This window comes from Anolis sagrei, chromosome 1 (genome assembly GCF_037176765.1).
Source record: "Anolis sagrei isolate rAnoSag1 chromosome 1, rAnoSag1.mat, whole genome shotgun sequence".
In the NCBI taxonomy this organism is placed as follows: domain Eukaryota; kingdom Metazoa; phylum Chordata; class Lepidosauria; order Squamata; family Dactyloidae; genus Anolis; species Anolis sagrei.
In genome coordinates this window covers 254268495-254291035 of record NC_090021.1, presented here as the reverse complement: position 1 = coordinate 254291035, position 22541 = coordinate 254268495, and the positions used below count along the sequence as shown (strand labels likewise).

The following is a 22541-nucleotide window of genomic DNA, read 5'->3' as shown; positions in this document are numbered from 1 at the left end:
GTGTCTACAAGAAGTTCAAGACAGCTGTAAAAATTACTGTTTCTACCTCTAGCAATTTTCTTTTCTTCCATAATCCATAGCACCTACTGTGTCTAGTTTAACTAATAAGTTGTAAGGTATGCCTTCCTTCTTTCCTTCTTTCCTTCCTTCCTTCTGTCCTGCTTTCCTTCTTTCAGTTATGATGATATAAAGTCATTTCCAAATACCTGCTTCCATCACTGTTAACTGTCACACGAACAGCCGAAAGGTTGTGCTCCGTTCTCTTTTCTTCTGGAGTAACTCTTACCAAGGCCCACTCAGAAGACACAGAGGGATGCCTCCCTTTCAAGTCAAAACCAGGGACATTTCCAGATTTCTTTGGAAAGACCGGCTCATCCATTGAGCAGGTGTAGCAATCTAGAGAAAATGAATGATATGTCTTAGTTTCTTGGTGTGACATCACCTATTCAGAGGTGCCTTCAATGGTACAACTTTGAAATGGAAGAAGCATGAACAATTGACACTTCTTGTGAACTTCTCATTATACCTGATAAAAACTTGTGTATCTTCTCTGCCAAAAGGTATCATGACATTGCCACACTGCCTAGATTGTATGAAATATGAACCGGAAGCAAAGTACTATGTCTTAGTTAATAGTGAAGTGTGCTGCCTTGAAAGAAGAAATAGTCTCCCTCAGAAACTGAAACTGAATTTTATGGATTGCCCAAATTCGTAATTACATTCTCTATTCAAGCATACACTTTGGGAACAGTCAGTGGAAACATTGCTTGAATGCCTGCACTTGCCCACAATGGCTACTGCAGCAATACATCATATGTTGTTTGTAGAGACAGTTGTCACATGGGCTCTGACCCTAGAATAACTTCTCTGTGAATTAAACATTGAGAGGACATCAACAAAGACCCTTCCAGGAACTGTGTATTTGTTCTAGGCATAGTAAATATATTCCCACAATTTATTAGTTTGAATGTCTGAGCATATAATATTGACTGAATCCGACAACTAGAGTTACCACTGTAGCTAATTATGTGAAGTATTAATTAAGAATAACACTCTGTGTTTCAGCACTGGGCCTAAGAACAGTTGTGGATAAAAGATAAGCATCTCATTTAATGTAAACAAAATCTGAAGACATTCCCCCCCCCCCCCCACACACACTTATACACACACATATAAGAACATATAAGAACACTTATACACACACATATAAGAACATCAAGGTCAATTTGGGAGCAATTTCTTACCCCAAATGTCCAAATATTCTGATTACAACTGTCCCAAAACTAGTATTTGGTTTGGCTGAAAATGGTGACTTCAGCCCACTGCTGTTATAATGCCAATGTGTGTTTGTTGGAGGCAAAAATTATCTGCTATCCCCTGTGCAGTTGCCCACTCTAATATAATGACCATCCCCACAAAGTCACCATGATGTTAATGTCCTAAACAATGGAATTTAGGCCTCCACGCTTCTTTGTCTTTTTCCACTTAGACTAATTTAGACTGCTCAATCATAATTGAATGCATCATAGATTTAAACATAGTTCAGCATGTCATATCCTAAACTGTGGTTGATTGTAACTGATTGAAACAACCCAGCTTCATAATTAAGCTGAACGACACCATCATAGTATTTCAATACCTTAATGGCTTTAATCTAAAATAAAGAAAAACATGAGGGGCATGAAGTGGAGAGCAGAGTGTATGAGCATAAGTCTCACTAAGTCTTGTTCTTGCTGCTTAAATCCTATCAGCTATCTTCCACTTTACATGCCCTGGTATCATATAACTTGAACACCTGCTAACTTTTTAAAAATCCAGAGACCAAAAGTGAGAAATGTCAGTTCACTCATGCATTTTGTCCATGAAAAACCAGAATAAAGCAACACTGACTACACAGTGTGAGTATTTTGTTTTTTTGCCTTCATCCAGGCAACATTCCTATTTGAGAACATTTTCAAGTTTCTTCATAATAGCCAGAGTCAAAGAGCCCAGCATGAGAGTGACTCTTCTACTGTGTAAACAATGATATTCTAAGCAACCCCTGCCTAGTTTCCTGGTAGGCTAGGATATATCAAGGCTCAAATTGTACACAGTGCTTAAGATTTGTGACTCCACAGTATCTTTCTTTGAAACTTAAAAGCAATAACAGCAAGAGGATGATCTGATTGAGACCATATCACAGGGTAAAAAACAGATTTGCCATTGCCCTCCTCTGAGGCAAGAGAAAGATGGATACATATTATTATATGCATTCAAGTTGTTTCTGACTTATGGCGACCCTAAGATCACCTATTAAAAGGTTTCTGGGAAGATTTGTTCAGAGAGCATTTGCCTTTGCCTTCCTCTACGACTGAGAGAGTGTGACTTGCCCAAGATCACCCAGTAGTTTTATGAATGGGGATTCAAATCTTGGTCTCTAGAGATGTAGTCCAATGCTTAAACCACTACACCACACTGGCTCCTCCTGCTGACCCAGGATAACTTAAAAGTATGGGAAAGAGTGATTACATTATTCTGGGATTTCTGCCTCATGGAATCACTGATGATAATGAGAGAAGTGGCAATAGGCCAGCCTTGAGGATTCAAGTGACTTACAAAGAAAATATGAGTTCTTTTGATCATCAAAAGATCTGTTCCATAAATTGTAGGAGCCAACTAAAGTTTTCTCCCTTGTTGTTAGACTAATACTTTGTTGCCTCCCACAGCTATTTATTTTCAGCCATGCCCACCCACCCTTTTCCTTTGGATCTTTGCCTGCCTGTCCTGAATGCTGTGCACCAACCTCTCTCTTAGATCAAACTTTCTGCTTACTATTTTGTAGCTTTTGGACTTAACTCATGTCTGTTTTGGATCTCATTCTTTTTGGCAAGACTGAGAGCAAAGCAAAACTTCTCAGGGTAGTAATCAAGACAGGAATTACTATGTACTTGTTTGAGCCCTCGTCACTTAGAAAACACATTGTGTCTCCAAACTACAAAAGTGCACCTGACAACCACACCCTCCTGAACTGGCAGTGTTGAAGCACACCTCAAAAAACCATTATCCCTTGAAGAAATACTTGCTTCAATTGAAGTTGCCACTGCTCTATCAAATTGGTCTTGGGAACACTATGATGCCTTTCTAGTTTGAGATTTACCTAAACTCTAAAGAATTTGTAGAAAATGGAGGGGTACTATGTAACAGTGAAAAAGCTGAACAAATAGTGACAGCTATGCAAAGGCTAATTGAATGAAATCAGAGTCCATTGGAAAGACAGTGGCAATTTCAATGGGCACCTTTGTTCCCGGGAGGTCAGGGAGGACCATGCAGAGCACTTGGTGGTTCAAATTGTGGGAATATATTTACTATGCCTAGAACAAAGACACAGCTCCTTAAATGGTCTTTGTGGCTGGGAGGAGATTGAATGGGGAGTCATGTGGGTATCATAGTCAATGGGAGCTGGAGCATCCCAGACTCTCATTGGTTGAATTGGGGGATTGGCAAATGCCTTAAAAGATGGCTCCAGACAGAAGAAGACAGCTATTTTTTTCAATCTTCTACCTACCGGTTACACTTGTCACAACTTTGGAATTGGTGGCATGGTCTTGGATCCTTATATTTATGCCAGGTAGCTAGGCCCTGGCATTTGGAGGGGGATATTCTAGTAGGCAGTGGTTTATGGCCTGTCCAGATGTTGCATCCACAATTATAATTCAGTGACCATGGGACAGGTCCAACAGTTGTCAAGTTCAAGACAGCAAACCAGTCACAGGGTTTTTAAAATTAGATCCTTGACCCATAAGGTGTGCCAACCAATTCAACTGTAACCAATAAAGTTATGGCATGTTATCCAACACATGAATCTTTGTTTTTCATTGCGCACAAAATACTTACCTCCACACTGGCCTGGGAAATGTCTGTTTGCTAATAAGCTAACCTAAACATGAGGAAGAGCTTCCTAATGGTTAGAGTTGTTTGAATACACTGCCTTTGAGTGTGGTGGAGTCTCCTTCTCTGGAGGTTTTTAAACAGAGGCTTGATGGATTGCTTTGACTGTGTGTACTTTGGATTGCTTTGACTGTGTGTACCTGGAAAGCAGAGGATTGAACTGGATGCCTTGTGATCTGTTCCAACTCTATGATTCTGTTATTATTTGATTATTCAAATTGCTGCCAGTTATGAGGCTGCCTTGAGTCCCCTTTGAGGTGAAAAGGGTGGCATACAAGTATGGGAAATAAATAAATCTATATATATAATAAAATATTTGTACGTGTGTATGTTTGTATGTAGCAGCTTTCTGATTGGTTCCCATTTACACTGGCCACTGCAAGCCCCCATGAATGATGGGTCTGGACCAAACTTGACACACAGAACCCCCATGACCCACTTTATGTCCTGGCGCAGTTTAGGGGAGGATGGGCCACAGATGATGGGATTTGCAGTACTTTCAATTGCTTCAACTCCCACAGACCATTGTGAGCCCCATCAATGAAGGATCATGACCAAACTTGTCACACAGAGCCCTCATGACCCACTTTACATCATGGTGCAGTTAGGGGGAGGATGGGCCCCTGGGCAATGTTAGGTCCCCAAGATAGTAAATTAAAAAATTCCAGGGTAACCAAAGAATATGGCTTCAGCAACACAGTAAGGTAAGTAATTCCCAAAGTGTGATAACTTCACATTTGAGCACACAGTGTTAACTAAATAGACTGGTGATTTGTAGATAGTGGCGAAACTAGAGCTATAGAGTACCAAGCATAAAAGTATAACAAGAGAAACGGTTGTACATCAGAGATTATGACGCCACTCAAATGTTACCTTGGGGGACAGTTTTGAGCAGCTGTTCCATGGCTATAATTATCACAGCTCTCCCTTACATTCTGAAACTACCATCCTACATATCTTTTGGGCTGGACACAAAAGGCAGGCTCCGAGAAAGCTTTCCAACTGGCAATGGGAACAGATTGTAGGGCCTTCTATGTCTAAGCACAGCCATCATCCAGGTCTAAACTGGATCTGGGACAATGGTTTGTCCTTCAATTTGTTCTTCCCTCCTCTTGTGACCAGTCTTTTTATTGAACAACAGGTTATGATCACAAGCAGCTGTGGTATAGTTACCCTGCCCTTGTTTTCAATAACCTCACACGGCATCCTTGTTGCAAGTACAGAACAACACAGCAGGTCACCAACAAAAGTGCGTGTGCGTGGATTGGGGGGGGGGGATGACTCATGTCCAATTATTTTGATGCTTTCCACACTCCCTCCCCAAAAAGAAACACAGAAAAGGGTTTATTTTCTTCACTCGGCAAAAAAGGGTCAGAAATGGGGGGAAAATAAAAATCAATGCACAGCAACAGAAGCAATTTTCCAAGAAAAATGATAACCTTTTATTACCAACCAATTAAGCGCCCTTATTCACAGATGCTGAGAAAAAGGAGGCAGTGGTTTAGACCAGAAACAGTTAAGCAATGGGATGTAAGATTGACCTACACTCTGCAGCACCACTGCATTTGATGATTCCAATGACATTTCAGTTTTGCTGGCTTGAAGAGTTACCCAGCTCTTACAGAATCATACCAGTGTTTTTACTGATATATTAACTCCATAAAATTAGGGCTAACACACCAAAAGAGTGTATGGACCAAAGTGGACTGGCCTCTAAATACATCTGCCCACCCCAAGAGCCCCAGGTGATGCAGGGGGTTAAACAGCTGAGCTGCTGAACTTGCTGACCACAAGGTCAGTGGTTCGAATCCGGGGAGCAGGGTGAGCTCCCACTGTTAGCCCCAGCTTCTGTCATCCTAGCAGTTCAAAAATGCAAATGTGAGTACATGCAAATGTGAGTAGATCAATAGGTACCACTTCTGTGGGAAGGTAACGGCACTCTATGCAGTCATGTTAGCCACATGACGTTGGAGGTGTCTATGGACAACACTAATTCTTTGGCTTTGAAATTGAGATGAGCACCAACACCCAGTGTCAGACACAACTAGACTTAATGTCAGGGGAAAACATTTACCTTTACCTACTACCACCCAGAACTATGATTATGAAATATTACTTAAAAGGACAGAGCTGTTCATAGGATTTTTTTCAACACATTAAAATAAAAAAGAGTCAATCCCAACTTAATGGCAACGCTGTCTTGAGATTTTCTTTGCAAGAATCTTTGTGATGGTGCTTTTGTCTCCCTCCAAGGCTAAGAGAGTATGACCTGCCCAAGGTCGCCATGTGGGTTTCTGTGGCTGACCGTTGTCTTCAGAGCTGCAGTCTGACATTTAAACTGTGACACCACGCTGGGTCTTGACCAGTTCTCTTTGCACGGAAAACCAGACATTTGCTTAGACAGCTGATAAAAAACAAGGTAGTAGCATATTGTGAGACTCAATGAGGGCAGTCAGCCAAGCAGATTGTGGGTGACCCTTGCATTGTAACCACTGGCCCTGGGGCTTAATACTGTCCCAATAAAGTTCACTAAGAGCATAGTCAAACACAGCAAGCATCCATTTGCACAAATCTCCTGTAAACTGACACACACTGGAGCCAAAACTAGTGCCTATCATTTCAGCAGCATGGTCCCTGTGTGTTTAACCTAGGATAACCCATACCTCTCACACCTTCTTATACATCATATGACATGGCTGAATTTCTATGAACATGGAAAGCCAGAGGCAAAGACTTTCAAGTTTGTCTCGTGCTTATTGTTACCACAATGCTCCTTTTGACAACTGCTACATTAGAAACTTGAAATTGGGTCTTGGTTTCCTCCTGCTGTTAAAGGCTTTCAGAACCTTGCTAAATAAATTAGAGATGACATCTCCCTGCAGAGAGACAATCCACAAAGCCACAAACACCTTGGTCACAGCAGGACAGAAGCAGGGATACTAAGGAGATATTGTTAATTACTTTACAAAGGACAAGGTGATTACCAAGAGCTGAACAAAGTACATGGAATACTCCTTGGAAGAAGATGCCATTAAATCACAGAAGGACTGAGATTATTTCTTTTCTCTCCCTCCCCCTTCTCTCTTACACACACACACACACACACAATAGACAGATTAATATATTGTTTCTGTTTTCTTTTGATTTCTCGTTGTTGTACCCTAAAGTTCAGTTTGTCCCAAGAGGTCCTTTTTTTAAAAAGTTTGCATGAAAATATGCATGCAATTTTGTCCCAGTTTCTTTTGAAATATCTGCCTTTTTGCAAGTTATTTTCTAGTACAATGCATTTTAAAACATAATTTTCACAAATCATATTTGTGCATATGCAAAAACTTTTGCATATGCTTTAACATAGGCCTTTCTGTGCTCCCTTTGGATCCATCTCTTCTGCAAGACTTGGAAAATTGCAAATTTCAAGAGGTAGCTGTGTTTCAGTTCAAAAATCAATTTGACAATTTGAATGAAGTTCAGTGAGTTCTCCAGATCAATGCCTTCCCCATCCCTAACAGTCAAAGAGTGGAGGCCACAATGATATGGATCCGCACAGTGTTAAAGTATATAAATCAAAACAATAACTATATGATTAACAAAATATACAAACACTCTTTGAAGCAATAACAATCTAGAAAGGCTAATCTTTCAAATATCCACCAATATGGAAAACACAATTACATGGCAGGACATGACTAAGAACGCGATGTGTGGGAAAGGAAGATGAATAAAATTCCATATCCAAGCGGTGGAAGTCTGATAGAAGACTGAGGAATCTAAAAATGGGAAGGAAGTAATTGAAGGAATAGTGATGCAGAGAAGGCCTGTATTGCAGATGTATTACTCTTCCTGCCTTATTTGTGTTTGTCTGCCTTTCTAGGCTTTATGGGGAAAAGATTTCCTTCCTGCTTCTTATGTATCATTCGTTAGGCACATTTCTTATCCATTAACTTCAGATAGTAGAGAAAAAAAACAGTCCTCCTTAATATTCTTTCCATCACAGGCAAAAACAAAAGGAAGGAACTCAGGTAGAGCTAAGAGAGATGCATTTTAACAAGCACTACTTCTGGGATCAGTCTGTATTAATGCTGTATTAGGAGGATAATGCTGATCTGTGGAAATCCGTTGTCTTTAAGGCACAAGGTACTTGCAACTGAGCTGTTTTTATGCAATCAGGTTTTAAGAGAGGTTAGCTTTTCAGACCTAAATACCCCAAAGGTACCAGGTCCTGGGTGACCTTGGAAGCTATACAGGGGCATCTGCATTTAGCATTGGAAAAACATCAACTAATATCAGATACTTCATTTTAGAGGAAGGAATTGGCAAAATCATCTCTGAGTATTTCCTGCCTATGAAGTCCATGGGGTTGCCATATGTTGACCGCAACTTAAAGGCACATACACTCATAGGTATTCTCTTAAATGTTTAGCTGAGTCCTTCACTTTGCATGTTGATACAAGTAATGGAAAAGGCAAAGGTTTCCCCTTGACATTAACCCAGTCGTGTCTGACTCTGGAGGGTGGTGCTCATTTGCATTTCTAATCTGAAGAGTCGGCATTGTCCATAGACATCTCCTGGGTTATGTGGCCAGCATGACTGTTTGGAGTGCCATTACCTTCCCACCAAAGCAGTACCTATTGATCTACTCACATTTGCATGTTTTTGAACTACTAGGTTGGCAGAAACTGGGGCTAACAATGGAAGCTCACCCCTTCTGTGGATTCGAACTGCTGACCTTTTGGTCAGCAAGTTCTGCAGCTTAGAGGTTTAACTCACTGTGCCACCACAGACCCATGTTGATACAGACATACCTAATTTCACACTTTAAACAGATGCATGAACTTAAACTCAGTTATTCCAAATTCAATCTCTGAACTTGAAAGGAAGTTTTCTAGGCCAAATGTGTAGAACAGAGAAATATGCACCAAAATGTGCATGTTGATGATAAGTTTTAAAAATGTGCATATTGATTATTTTAAAAATACATTACATTTGAAAAACTGCACATTTATGCACGCACGTACACACCCACACCCATTATTATTGCTCTCAGAGAGTCAGATATTCAAAGTTGGACATCTGAGTACCATAGCAAGTCCTGGAAATGTTCAGTTCTCATGGCGTTGAAACGGCATGCACAGTTTCAGTTGTACAGTGACAAGCAGTTGCTGGGTTCCTGTAAACATTGCATCTTGGCCAACTCAAACAAAAGACTGAATCCTGCAAACATTTTGAATCCTCGTGCTATATCGCTATCTACCCTTTCACAGCAACAAAAATAAATCAAATTAGTTATTAATCTGGACAATAGCCATCCTCCTAAGGTCCAACTGTTGAAAGAAAGGCATATTTAAAAGAAAAACATTGTTTCTCTTTTTAAAAAAATCTGAGGTAAATTTTTCAAAATAGCTTCAGGGATGTTTTTCTTTTCTGCATAACTGCGCAGAAAGATATACATGCAGTGAGAGGTTCAAATTAAGTATCCCACGGCCTCCCACAGTGGCCCACACACTCGATGCTAGAAAGAAGGCCAGCACAACAGAGGCCTCATTCCACATTGAAGATGTTATGCCACTCTGCCATCAAAGCAGAATTACCTATATTTTCTTCTCAGCCCTAAAAGAACTAACTAATATAAGGCAGGATGCTGAACTCACAATTACCAGGCCATAGCTTGGTTTCCCTCCAGCAATGTAATTCTTTAATATCTTTGTACCTCAGCAATTAGATATGTTGTGAAGCCTCCTGGTGAGTGAACACTAAATAAAGCAAGACATTTGCATACTGCTTGTTGTTGTTCATTCATTCAGTCGTCTCCGACTCTTCGTGACCTCATGGACCAGCCCACGCCAGAGCTCCCTGTCGGCCGTCACCACCCCCGGCTCCTTCAAGATCAGTCCAGTCACTTCAAGGATGCCATCCATCCATCTTGCCCTTGGTCGGCCCCTCTTCCTTTTACCTTCCACCTTCCCCAGCATAATTGTCTTCTCCAGGCTTTCCTGTCTCCTCATGTTGTGGCCAAAGTACTTCAACTTTATCTCTAGTATCCTTCCCTCCAATGAGCAGTTGGGCTTTATTTCCTGGAGGATGGACTGGTTGGATCTTCTCGCAGTCCAAGGCACTCTCAGAACTTTCCTCCAACACCACAGCTCAAAAGCATCTATCTTCCTTCGCTCAGCCTTCCCTAAGGTCCAGCTCTCACATCCGTAGGTTACTACAGGGAATACCATGGCTTTGACTAGGCGGATCTTTGTTGCCAGTGTGATGTCTCTACTCTTCACTATTTTATCGAGACTGGACATTGCTCTCCTCCCAAGAAGTAAGCGTCTTCTGATTTCCTGGCCACAGTCTGCCTCTGCAGTAATCTTTGCACCTAGAAATACAAAGTCTGTCACGGCCTCCACATTTTCTCCCTCTATTTTCCAGTTGTCAATCATTCTTGTTGCCATAATCTTGGGTTTTTTTTACGTTTAGCTGCAACCCAGCTTTTGCACTTTCTTCTCTCACCTTGATTAGAAGGCTCCTCAGCTCCTCCTCGCTTTCGGCCATCAGAGTGGTGTCATCTGCATATCTGAGGCTGTTAATGTTTCTTCCAGCAATTTTCACCCCAGCTTTGCATTCATCAAGCCCCGCACATCGCATGATGTGTTCTGCATACAGGTTAAAAAGGTTGGATGAGAGTATGCAGCCTTGCCGTACGCCTTTCCCAATCTTGAACCAGTCTGTTGTTCCGTGGTCAGTTCTTACTGTTGCTACTTGGTCCTTGTACAGATTCCTCAGGAGAGAGACAAGGTGGCTTGGTATGCCCATCCCACCAAGAACTTGCCACAATTTATTATGATCCACACAGTCAAAGGCTTTAGAATAGTCAATGAAGCAGAAGTAGATGTTTTTCTGAAACTCCCTGCCTTTCTCCATTATCCAGCGGATATTGGCAATCTGGTCTCTCGTTCCTCTGCCTTTTCTAAACCCAGCTTGAACGTCTGGCAACTCTCGCTCCATGTATTGCTGGAGTCTTCCTTGCAGGATCTTGAGCATTACCTTACTGGCATGAGAAATAAGGGCCACTGTACAGAAGTTTGAGCAGTCTTTCGCATTTCCCTTTTTTGGTATGGGGATATACGTTGATTTTTTCCAGTCTGATGGCCATTCTTGTGTTTTCCATATTTGCTGGCATATGGCATGCATCACCTTGATAGCATCCTCTTTTAAGATTTTAAACAGTTCAGCTGGGATCCCGTCGTCTCCTGCTGCCTTGTTGTTAGCAATGCTTCTTAAGGCCCATTCAACCTCACTCCTCAGGATGTCTGGTTCTAATTCATTCACCACACCATCAAAACTATCCTCAATATTATTATCCTTCCTATACAGATCTTCTGTATAGTCTTCTGTATAGTTTGCAAACTGCAGAAGGGAGAAAATCTTATGCTAGAATAACAAAACATTTTAAAATCAGTATAGGAAGCATACTTGTAAATGTGCAGCTGCTATAAGGCTCAGGTACAGGTTATTTGAAGGATTGTGTTTTCCCATGCAAACTACCCTGTGTTATGATATCTTCTAAGGAGAGCCTTCAACCCATCCCATCACCCTCATAGGTATATCTTTGGGAGCATGGGGGGGCGGAGTTGTCAGTGGTTGACCCAGGAACTCAAACTCCCTTCTCAGAGTAGCTAGGCTGGCATCATCCTTACCATTTTGCTGCAAGTGGGAAATTCCAGCAGGACTTTGATAATTTAGGGAATAATAATAACAACAGCAGCAGGATTGAAGAGAAACAACTGGAAAAGCTGACACGATACAATGATTTAAAGACCGAACTGCAAAGACTCTGGCACAAGTCAGTAAAGGTGGTTCCAGTGGTGATTGGCACACTGGGTGCAGTGCCTAAAGACCCTGGCCTGCACTTAAAAACAATCGGTACTGACAAAATTACCATCTGTCAGCTGCAAAAGGCCACCCTACTCAGATCTGCATGCATTATTCATCAATACATCACACACGCTTAGACACTTTGGAAGTGTCTGCTGTGTGATCCAATACAACAGCCAGCATAATGATCTTGTTGTATTTCAAATAATAATAATAATAATAATAATAATAATAATAATAATAATATAATAATAATAATCTTTATTTATATTCTGCTCTCTCTCTCCCCGAGGGGACTCAATCTATGTAATACGTTGTCATTAAATGGTGGATGTTTTAAGGTAGTCCTCTGACATTAAGTCAAGTCATGTCTGACTCTGGGGTGTGGTGCTCATCTCCATTTCTAAGCCGAAGAGCCAGTGTTGTCCGTAGACACCTCCAAGGTCATGTGGCCGGCATGACTGCATGGAGCGCCGTGGATGTTTTAACTGATTTTAAATTTATTATGAGAGCCAGTGTCATGTAGTGGTTTAAAGCCACAGAAACCTATTGTCAGATTCTCTCAGCCTCAAATGAAGACAAAAATAAACCACCTTTGAATGACTCTTGCCAAGAAACCCCTGTAATAGGTTCACCTTCGGGTAGTCATAAGCCAGAACCGATTTGAAGGCACATAACATCATAAATTTTAATGATGGCTTAATACCTTTTTAACTACTGTATGTGTGAATTTTCATTTATGTTTAACTATTGTAATCTGCTATGAGTCCCAAACTGGGACTTATTATCATCACCATCTCCTCTGGTTTGACTTTGATGACAGCAATTATGAGGCATGAATTTGTATAAAATCACACATGCATAGAAACACTATTGAAATTATTGCTGTAATTTAAAAAATGCTGCAATGGGCCTCATAAAGAAGGAAATGGGCATAGTGACCTGTGCACAGCCAGTCTCTTATCCCTTTAAATGGATTGTAGATTCAAACAGAAGACGATCCCCTGGCAGCCATTCAAACTGAGGGCTGGCTTCTCTACTATAGGGCACATTGCCATCCTAATTAAGAGCAGCAGCTTTTAAAAATCAAAGTTAAAAACTATTTTAGGCAATTCTTTAGTTTGTTATTTTTTCAGTCTGAGGAACACAACAAGGCCGCAGGATGAATAGGCGTTCTTTCCTATCTTTCCCAGGAGTTGTTAATTTACCCTGGAGGGTGCAGGCATCTTGTGAAGCTAGAAGGTGTTAATCCTCGAGTGGAACTTTACAAGCCAAAGCTGTCCCTTAATCATGGTCAGAGCATCTGCCAGTTGGCAATCTTTTCTATGGAAAGCAGCCATTCAAAACTAAGGTATACAAGATTACTTGTTGCATTCATAGCTTGCTTCACTCCACAATATATAGGTACAATAAAAACTGATTTTGGCTATAAGGTGTCCAATAAATTGTGTCTATAGATATTATTATTATTATTATTATTATTATTATTATTATTATTTAGCTGTCTAATAGAAAGATGAGCAATAACAAACATATAGGCGTATAAGCAGATATGAATGAATAAATTAATGAATGAATGAATGACATTGCAAAATTTTGATACAGCTGTGTTTTTAACATCGAGCTTATAATTGCCTAGGCTAGTTTGGTCTGATGAGAGCTATAACCCAGCATGCCTGGGGAATCTTTTTTTGTCCAGCCAGGGCTGCCACATGAAGTATCGGACAGGACTCTAGTACAGTGTTTCCCAACCTTCCTAGTGTCATGACCCCTTAATCCAGTCCCTCATGTTGTGGTGACCCCCAACCATAACATTATTTTCGTTGCTACTTCATAACTATGACTTTGCTACTCTTGTGAATTGTAATGTAAGGATGTTCATTCACGGGACCAAATTTCACATAAATACCCAATACGCTTAAATTTGAATACTGGTGGTGGTGGTGGGGGGGGGGGGGGGGGAGTATTGATTTTGTCATTTGGGAGTTGCAGTGGCTGAGATTTATAGTTCACCTACAATCAAACAGCATTCTGAACTCCACCAAGGATGGAATTGAACCAAACCTGGCACACAGAATTCCAATGGCCAACAGAAAATACTGGAAGGGTTTGGTGGGCATTGACCTTGGGTTTTGGAGTTGTAGTTCACCTATCTCCAGAGAGCACTGTGAATTAAAACAATGATAGATCTGGACCAACCTTGGCACAGATACTCAATATGCCCAAATGTGAACACTGGTGGAGTTTGGGGAAAATAGACCTTGACATCTGGGAGTTGTAGTTGCTGGGATTTATAGTTCACCTACAATCAAAGAGCATTCTGAATCCCACCAACAATAGAATTGGGCCAAAATTCCCACACAGAACCCCCAGGATCAACAGAAAATACTGTGTTTTCTGATGGTCTTTAGCAACCCCTCTAACACTCCCCCACTACCCCCAGGTTGAGAAACACTGCTCTAGTACCTGTAATAGCTATATAGAAGAGGCATTTCAGCATATTAGTAACAGGTTGGGCAAGCAACAACTGCTGAAATCCCTCTCCTACATATTATCTAAATGACAAGAGCCTTGTCGTATACTATCACTGCTGCTGCCCAGTGGTGCTTGGCGCATTTAATCTGGCTTTTAAACAAAAAGTTGCCTGGCATGGGAAACCCTATTAGTAACTCTGCTGCCATCAGCATAGCCTCCTGCCTCACACTCACAGCAACATGCCATTGCACCACCACAAAAAAGGTGACATAGTAGGCCTGTCGACTCAACTTCCTTTTAAAAGGACTTAACTAACTGAAGTGAAAACAGAGCCAGGTATAGAAACAAGCCTACTGCCAAATATCCTTTTCAAGCATCAAGATTGGGTTAGGAAAAGAGAGAGAGAAAGAGGACACCACATAGGTGGGCAATCACAAAGCTGCTTTTTCAGATCTGTTTGCCTCCTGCCAGCTTCACGTCTCCCACATGAATGGGAAGGAATGGTTCAAAAATTACTTGGGAAATAAAGTGAAGGGAGCCAGTTCACTTTTCCTTCCAGTCCTTAATAAATTATTCCTTCTCCCACTTTATAATTGACAGAACCGAGTCTGGAGTATCCTGGAGTACAGGGTTGCAAGGTTTTCAAAATAGCGTAGTAATAACAGACATTCAAAATTCATGACATGCAGGATTGACATTTAGGAACTGGCAATAATGTGACTGGTTCGTCTTTGAAGAGCCACAGGATTCCTGCTTTAAACTACCAGCCCATCTACTGAATTCTTCCTTCTCTGGCCCTGAGTGCTACCACTTAGAATCAAGTTTCCTAATAACTTGCAAAGTTTTTTAATTGAATGCTTATAATTATTTTAATTGTGTTAATGGTAACTGTGTGTTTTAGTGTATTATTTTTTGTTTTGTTTTGTTTTGCATCCAGTGGCTGTGAGAAGGACGGGATGCAAATGCCTGAAATAAAATGAATAAATAAATAAATAAGAAATAAATAAAGTTATCCGGTTTTACAATGTGGATTTCCCCCTTTTTAAGAACTTTGCCTAGCAATTAGCAACTTGGTGACAGGCCAAAGCAAGGGTTGGGGAAAACAATTTCAGCAGATTTGGGAGGATTGACCATCTTTTATCTGGAATCCTCCAACATTATCCACATGGGCAGCTAAGAGATTAACACTTTTGCTTTCTGATGGTTCAATGTACACAGAATTTGTCCCATATATAAAATTATTTAAAATATTGTGCATAAAATTACTTTCAGGCTATGTGTATAAGGTGCATATAAAACTGAAATGAATGTCATGGCTTGGGTCCCATTTCCAAGAAATCTCACAACATGCATATGTGCAAGTAGAGGCATTCTAAAATCCACTACTATTGCTACTACTGCTAATCATAATTCAAAATCCAAAACTCTTTGATCCCAAGTGTCTTGGATAAGTGATACGCTACCTTTACCAGCAAAATGCAGGACTGTCCAGGGTACTAAATAAGACCTTTCTCCAATTTCACAAGAGGATGGCTTCTCATGAAAGTCCTGGCTTCCGTGAGATTGCAAATTTGTCAGAAACCTCCCAAACTCTGGAAATACTATTTGCAGATCAGCAGCCATTATTGGAGGAACAGTGGGTGCCATATGCTCACAACAGATCGCCCATTTTGAAGTGTATTTTTAGGACCATGTGTTGGTTTGATACAACAAAATACAGAACCTTTAGGACCCTGTTTAATGATTAGATGGGATAAGCTTTTCAACACTTAAATAAAGGACACCCCTCTCAATAAAGGACATCTGGCAACCCTACGTGTTGTGTTGGCACCATGCCTATTGGCGTCTTCAACCACATATGAACTGGACTGCAGCTAGTTCTAATGTGAGAAAATGCATCTGCTTAACTTATTTCTATTCAGAAGGGAGTGCTTGTGGTTTGTAACTTTAGAGATGTTTATGCAGGTGAGTATGTGGAGAATTAGCAGTAAGAGGATATTTTAAAATCCAGCACAACTGTACCATTAGTTCATTCAAAGTCCAAACCTATTAAAAGAGCCAAGGGGAATGGGATGACACAGAATGGCATGGTTTGCAGGCTGTAAATTTTATCGTAAAGCTGAAATGTGGCTCCATAAACCTATTTGGAGTAAAAATATAGGGCAGTATCCTCTTGCAATTAAATTCAACTTGGAATGGCCCCTTAGGGTCCTGTTTCAAATAATCTTGAGTATTCCACCTGTAGTAAGGAAGAATTTCTTAACCCAGTCAAGAAAGCCAAGGACCTGAGTCTGCAAGACCTGAGCAGGGCTTTTGATAACAGAATGTGAAGGTCTCTAATTCATAGAGTTCCCTTAGATTGAAGCTGACTTGACAGCAATTAACAACACAACAGACTCCAACCCAGAGAAGTGAGCGCTCTCTCAGATTCAAACCATTTACTGTAAAGCTGTCCAGATGTGGTTGTATTGCAAGTCCTAGCAGTTGGCAAAGCCAGTAGTAGACAATGTTGGGATTTGTTTTTCAATATCACTTGGAACACTGCAAAATCCTTACCCTTATTATGAAGACACAGTTAAAATTGATGATCTTTTCTCCATCTCATTTAAGTACAGGGAGGCTGTGTCAGATGAAAACCCAATATGGACTGAGTACCTGACGATGTACATTTTCATGTTCCAGTCAAAATTCAGTTTTCTTTCATTAGAATGACACAACTACATTATTTTTAATTGGTATTCATAATAACCCCAACAACTGGAATGCTGAACAAATTGAAGCTATGCATTAGATTGAACAACCTTATAATTCCATATTCCAGAGTTGTTTATATTTCATCTGAGAAGTTTGTCAGTTTTTCCAACAGAATATAACTATTTCAACAGTTCTTTCATTTGAAAAGTATAAAGGGCATATCTTTGATTCCAACATAAAGAAAACGTATATATATATACAAGATTTGCTGATACAGTACAACCCATTTATCCATGGGGATATGCTCTTGAATCTACTGTGGAAAAGCAAACCATGGGTAGAAAGCCCTATTGAAATGAACCAGAAGTCACCATAGAATTTCCTGAAGGCCCCAGAAATTTTTTAGAGATGGCATGTTTTTTCAGATGTCGGTAGATATCCCCTAGATATGGGAGTCAAACTGTACTATGAAAAATAATTCTTAATACTATTTGAAACATTTGCTGCAGCCATTCCAAATCAAATCACATACATCCAAAACATATATTCAAAGTAACTCTCCCATAGCACCTTCATCTAATGCAGCACAGACAAAAAACCAGTTTCAGTCAAAAAATGAATGATTCTATCCAATGGTAGCACAAGCATTGGAAATAATGTGTAGCAAGTTATGATGTTGGCCTAGATTGGGGTGGAAATTGTGCAACTCTGAAGGCATTGTTGAGCTACAGCTCATAGCAAACATAACTAGTGGTGAGAAATTCTGTGAGTTGCCAGATTTCCACCCTTGGCCTAAATCTAGAGGCTTGTCCCAATCGCAGTCACCACACTGTATCAATGGAAAATCTGCAGGCCAACACTGATGACTGAAGTTAGGATTAGCAATAGCATCCAAAGTTATCTGTCATGTTGGGAAACTGCTTTTGAGATAGAAAGTTATATTGTTCCTGTAGGATGCATTATATATGCATTGATTTGGCATACAATTATAATGTCTGAAATATTAAAATGCCTGTTCCTTCACTCAACTTCTTTATTGAGACTCCCACATCCACAGAAGAGGGCAAAAGATTAGGCTTGGTATTTGTATGTGATGGTAGTTGTTTTTAAATAGGGATATTTTATCATTTATAAAGTCTAGGAGTCAGTATAATAGTATTGTTTTATTTGTTTGTGTAGGTGTTTATTTTTAGTAGAAGTCCTTATTTAGTGCATGTTTGTATGTATTTGTGGTATGTTCTTTTTAAATAATAGTAATAAAAGGATTTTTTTAAAAAGAAAGAAAAGGCTTTACAACAGGTGCAAGAGACTGTATTGGGAAGGAGAAAGCCACAAATTCTCTTGCACAATTTTTTTTTCCTGCTGCAACTGGTGCTTGATTTAACACACCGTCCCAAGCAGTCCCACTTTATGTTAAAGGCAGAGCCAGGAGTCAAGCATTAACATTTCAACAGTGACAAAACGACATCAAATTGTTATTAGGGGTTAGGATGAAAAGGATAAGAATCACATCCTCAAGATATGGCCTTCATTTGATAGCCATTACACAGAGATATTAGAGAAATCTGTGTTCATTTGGTACAATCATAGGCTTTTGTCCTCTCTAACCACTATAGAAATGGCATGTTCAAAGCCATTACATTCAGGTGTAATAAGAAGAAAATGAAAATCAATCATTGCTAAGGTAAGAAATGCCAATTCAGCCAAGATAGAACATGAATAGCTATAGCAAAATCAAAACTCATGTAACACTCTCACAGATGGGGCAAATGCTTGCACATCTCTAACTAGTTATATCTGCAGTGGTCCTGAAAATGCATTTTAGCCCTTCCATAAGACATTTTTCTCCAACAAGCAGTATTAGAAGCTTTAATAAACAGTAGAAATATTGTTCTTAAAATTGTGGCCCAATATCAGAGAAAGGACATTTTTTAAGTTACTACCCAAATTTGTTGGAAATAGCAACCTTCTACAAGCCTCTTATACTAGTAATTTGCTTGTATATAATTCAGATTGCTTACTGTATTGCATGTGTGTATTGGTATGCAGTTTTCCTTAATTCTATGTTGTGGGAGGGGCTGCAGAACATGTGACCAGATCTGGGACTATTCAGGATTCAGACTTCATTTTAGAAACAGTATGCTGTTAGAAGTCAGTTGAAACAGAATGCTTTAGAGAACAGAGACTCTATTAGACTCTCAGACCAGAGAGATGCTTCAGACTATGGACTGATGATTATGAGAAAGATGCCCTGTGTTATTTTTTCAGGTCCATAGGCTGTTGGTTCAATGGTTGTTTTTATATTTTGTTATAATGATGATGTGCGATTTTGTTTTATACTGCTTCTTATGTATTTTAATGTGTTTATTTTAACTATGTTAATTGGACTTTTCCCCATGGAAGTCGCCCCGAGTCCCTTTGGGGAGATGGAGTTGGGGTATAAAAATAAAGTTGTTGTTGTTATTATTATTATTATTATTATTATTATTATTATTATTTATCATCAAATCCTATCTGTAACTGGATTGATAAGAAATATACCTGTATGCTGAATACATGAAGTTGTGAGTAAACCAACTATGTTACTTTTAACAAAGACTACTTATTTTTGGTCTCTTGAGAGCATGATTTAAATCAAGATGTTTTAAGGGAGAGTAGATGTTTTTGGGCAACTGAAAATAACACTTCCGAAACTCTGCTATATGTTTTTTGTGCATTGGCATATCTTTGTTCCTAACAGAACAAAGAGATAACTGGTATATCAGTTTAACAGCTGAGAAACCTACTTGCCTAGCATGAATGCTAGTGGATATTTACCACTAAGGAGGAGGTTGACTCAAGTGAGTTTTTAACTCTTTTCAGGGAGATTCCTGGTTTTCCCAAATTGTAATGAATGCCATTTTCCAAAAGGTTATGGAGATTTCCATTCCTTCCCCTCAAATGACAATTGAAACAAAATTAACAATAAAGAAAAACATTCCTCTCCATTCTATAGTTATAGCCCCTTTGATGGTGCTCAGAGGAAAGAAAACTAGTGGTGGATCTATACTGTAAATTGAATGCAGTTAGACACTACTTTTACGGCAATGGCTCAATGTTATGGAATCTTGGGGGTTGTAGTTTGGTGAGGCTCCAGTATGATCTTGCAGAGAAAGCTAAAGATCTTGTAAAACTACAGCTCCCACAACTCCCATAGTATTGAGTCGTGGCAGTTAAAGTGTGTTAAACTGCCTTAATTTTGCAGTGGAAATGCACTCTTAATCTATGGAAGATTATGCTACCAACTTTGTTTTCTCTGTTACTCTTAAGATGCTACAAGGTTTCTTTGCATATTGACATTTCAGACTAAGAGTTATGCCCTTGAATAGGTAGACTGTGAAAGTGGGGTAGTGGTGGCATGATGATAATATGACAATAATGACAATGAAAACAACAATATGCCCTTCAGATACTTCTACAATGAGAAAAATGTGTAGACAGTCAAAATAAGGGTAAAGGTTTTAAAACTAGCTCTATACAATTGCTGCTGGAGTTAAAATAAGTTTTAGACAAAAACTAATATGTAATAGAATATAAGAGCCAAACTTTAAAATCTTTGATGTTCAAAGCACTCTTCCAAAACTGCCTTGTTGAGAAGAAAGAGTACAACTTGGCACATTTTCTACTACAACTGAGTGTGGTCCCTAGGAGAAAATGCATATGTGAAACAAAATATTTGAAAGTATAACTTCAGAATGAAGACATAGCTTATTATTGTGTGTGGGGTGAAGTGGTGGTTTTGATATTATTGATGTTATTGTTCTTTTTGAAGTATTAAAATCACCTTGTCAATTCTTTTATTTCAAAAGACATGACAGAAATATTCTAATAAAAACAAGAAATTGGAACATTTAATGATATTGCAGGGGCTCTTTATTGAAAGCACTAGCAGATTATTCTAAAAGGTAAAAAATAGGTCAGAAATGTAAAGTTCGTTCCTATCTAGCCTAGAGAAAAGCAAAAGCCATAGCTGTATGTTTATATAACCAAAGGTTTCGGGTGGAGATTCAAATAATTTTATGCAGACAGGAGAAAACAGTTGTGGAAAAGAATCCAACATATACAGCACAAGGGTTTTCTGCTGTGTGGTCTAGTCACATCGGAAGCAACAGCTATGAGAGAGGACTAAGAATGACACTTTGATAAAGTCATCCAGATGTTGAACAGCTTGCTGTAGGCACGGCTGATGCCAATGAGTGGGTTGGGACTGAATATATGGGAAGACTTATGATTTGTCAGCAGGGACAAAAGGCCTCAAGGCGGGGGAGTATTTGCTGGACTGAAATTGGAACCAACTAAGAGGGGAAAGAATATAATTTCTTGCTGGGGCCCTTCCTAGCAAACACCTGCTAACCATTCCTTTAAACTGTATCGTAATCTAGCAAAGAGGAACCCAGAAAGAGTAATTAGGGAAAGGAGTGTTCCTTTCTTCTTCTATCTTTCCTCCTCTTGCAATGAATCAGTAATGGGGAAAATAGAATAACCTAATAGTGCAGTCTCTTTTGTTGAAATTCCTTCCTCCTACCTCCCCCTCCCCCCACCCACATTACTATTTTGAAGACAAAGGGGTTTTTTTCCATGTCAGAAGCGACTTGAGAAACTGCAAGTCACTTCTGGTGTGAGAGAGTTGGCCGTCTGCAAGGACATTGCCCAGGGGATGTCAGAATGTTTGATGTTTTACATCCTCATGGGAGACTTCTCTCATTTCCCTGCATGGGGAGCTGGAGCTGACAGAGGGAGATCAACCTGCTCTCCCCCGGATTCAAAATGCTGGCCTCTCAGTCAGCAGTCCTGCTGGCACAAGGGTTGAACCCATTGTGCCACTAAAGACTCCAAGACAAGGGGTAATATATATCTCCTTCTCCATAAGTGGTAGGAAAAAAGGAGAATGAGCTCAGGCAGAGCAGCTCACAGATTTCTGGTGGATAGATTTTCATACTACACAATTATAGTACTATGAGTCCAATATAATTATCATTGGGGACTGGGGTGCAGTGGGAGTGGTGGGTAGGGAAACATGCCATTGTCCTTCCAAGCAATGATTTTGACATTAAATTACTGCAATGCTAGGAATCTGGGGACGGAAGGAAAATTCTCTATCTTGCTGTTGAGAGAGGGGGGTGCTCTCATTTTGCCTGCCCAATAACCACAACCCTCCATGGCAAAATCCAATGTAATCCTGGGATTTGTAGTTTGGTGAGGCCTGAAACCTCTCTGGCATAAAAGGTCACAGATAGATCTAGGCTGCCTTCCCATTGCCCCAGTCAGCAAGAGCACCTACCCTTTTCTCTCTCATGCTCTCTCTCACACACACAAACACACTCCCCTCTGCTAAACATATTACCAGTACCACAAAGACAATGCACAACCTCAATGTGATTGGATATTTGGCAAAGGTAGGGAACTGCTATTGAGTTCTCAGGAACAATGGCAGTGGATGGCCATTACTTTAGATTTTTGGGGCAAAGATGGGTGGCTGGAATGAAATCAAATCAAGTTTAAGAGTTGCACTGTGTAAAATATCCTGTCTATACCTCTCATAT

At 39.9% G+C, this 22541-nt stretch overlaps 1 protein-coding gene across 11 annotated transcripts in view; it reads right to left on the bottom strand.

The window, feature by feature from the left end:
• The window catches only part of MICAL2 (microtubule associated monooxygenase, calponin and LIM domain containing 2), a 171903-nt gene that overhangs the window by 38934 nt on the left and 110428 nt on the right, over positions 1-22541 (bottom strand). For all 11 annotated transcript variants that reach the window (XM_067462654.1, XM_060766856.2, XM_067462655.1 and 8 more), the window contains one exon: positions 207-396. In XM_067462654.1, coding sequence (XP_067318755.1) covers positions 207-396 — 190 coding nt within the window. The remainder of the gene's footprint in view (positions 1-206; positions 397-22541) is intronic.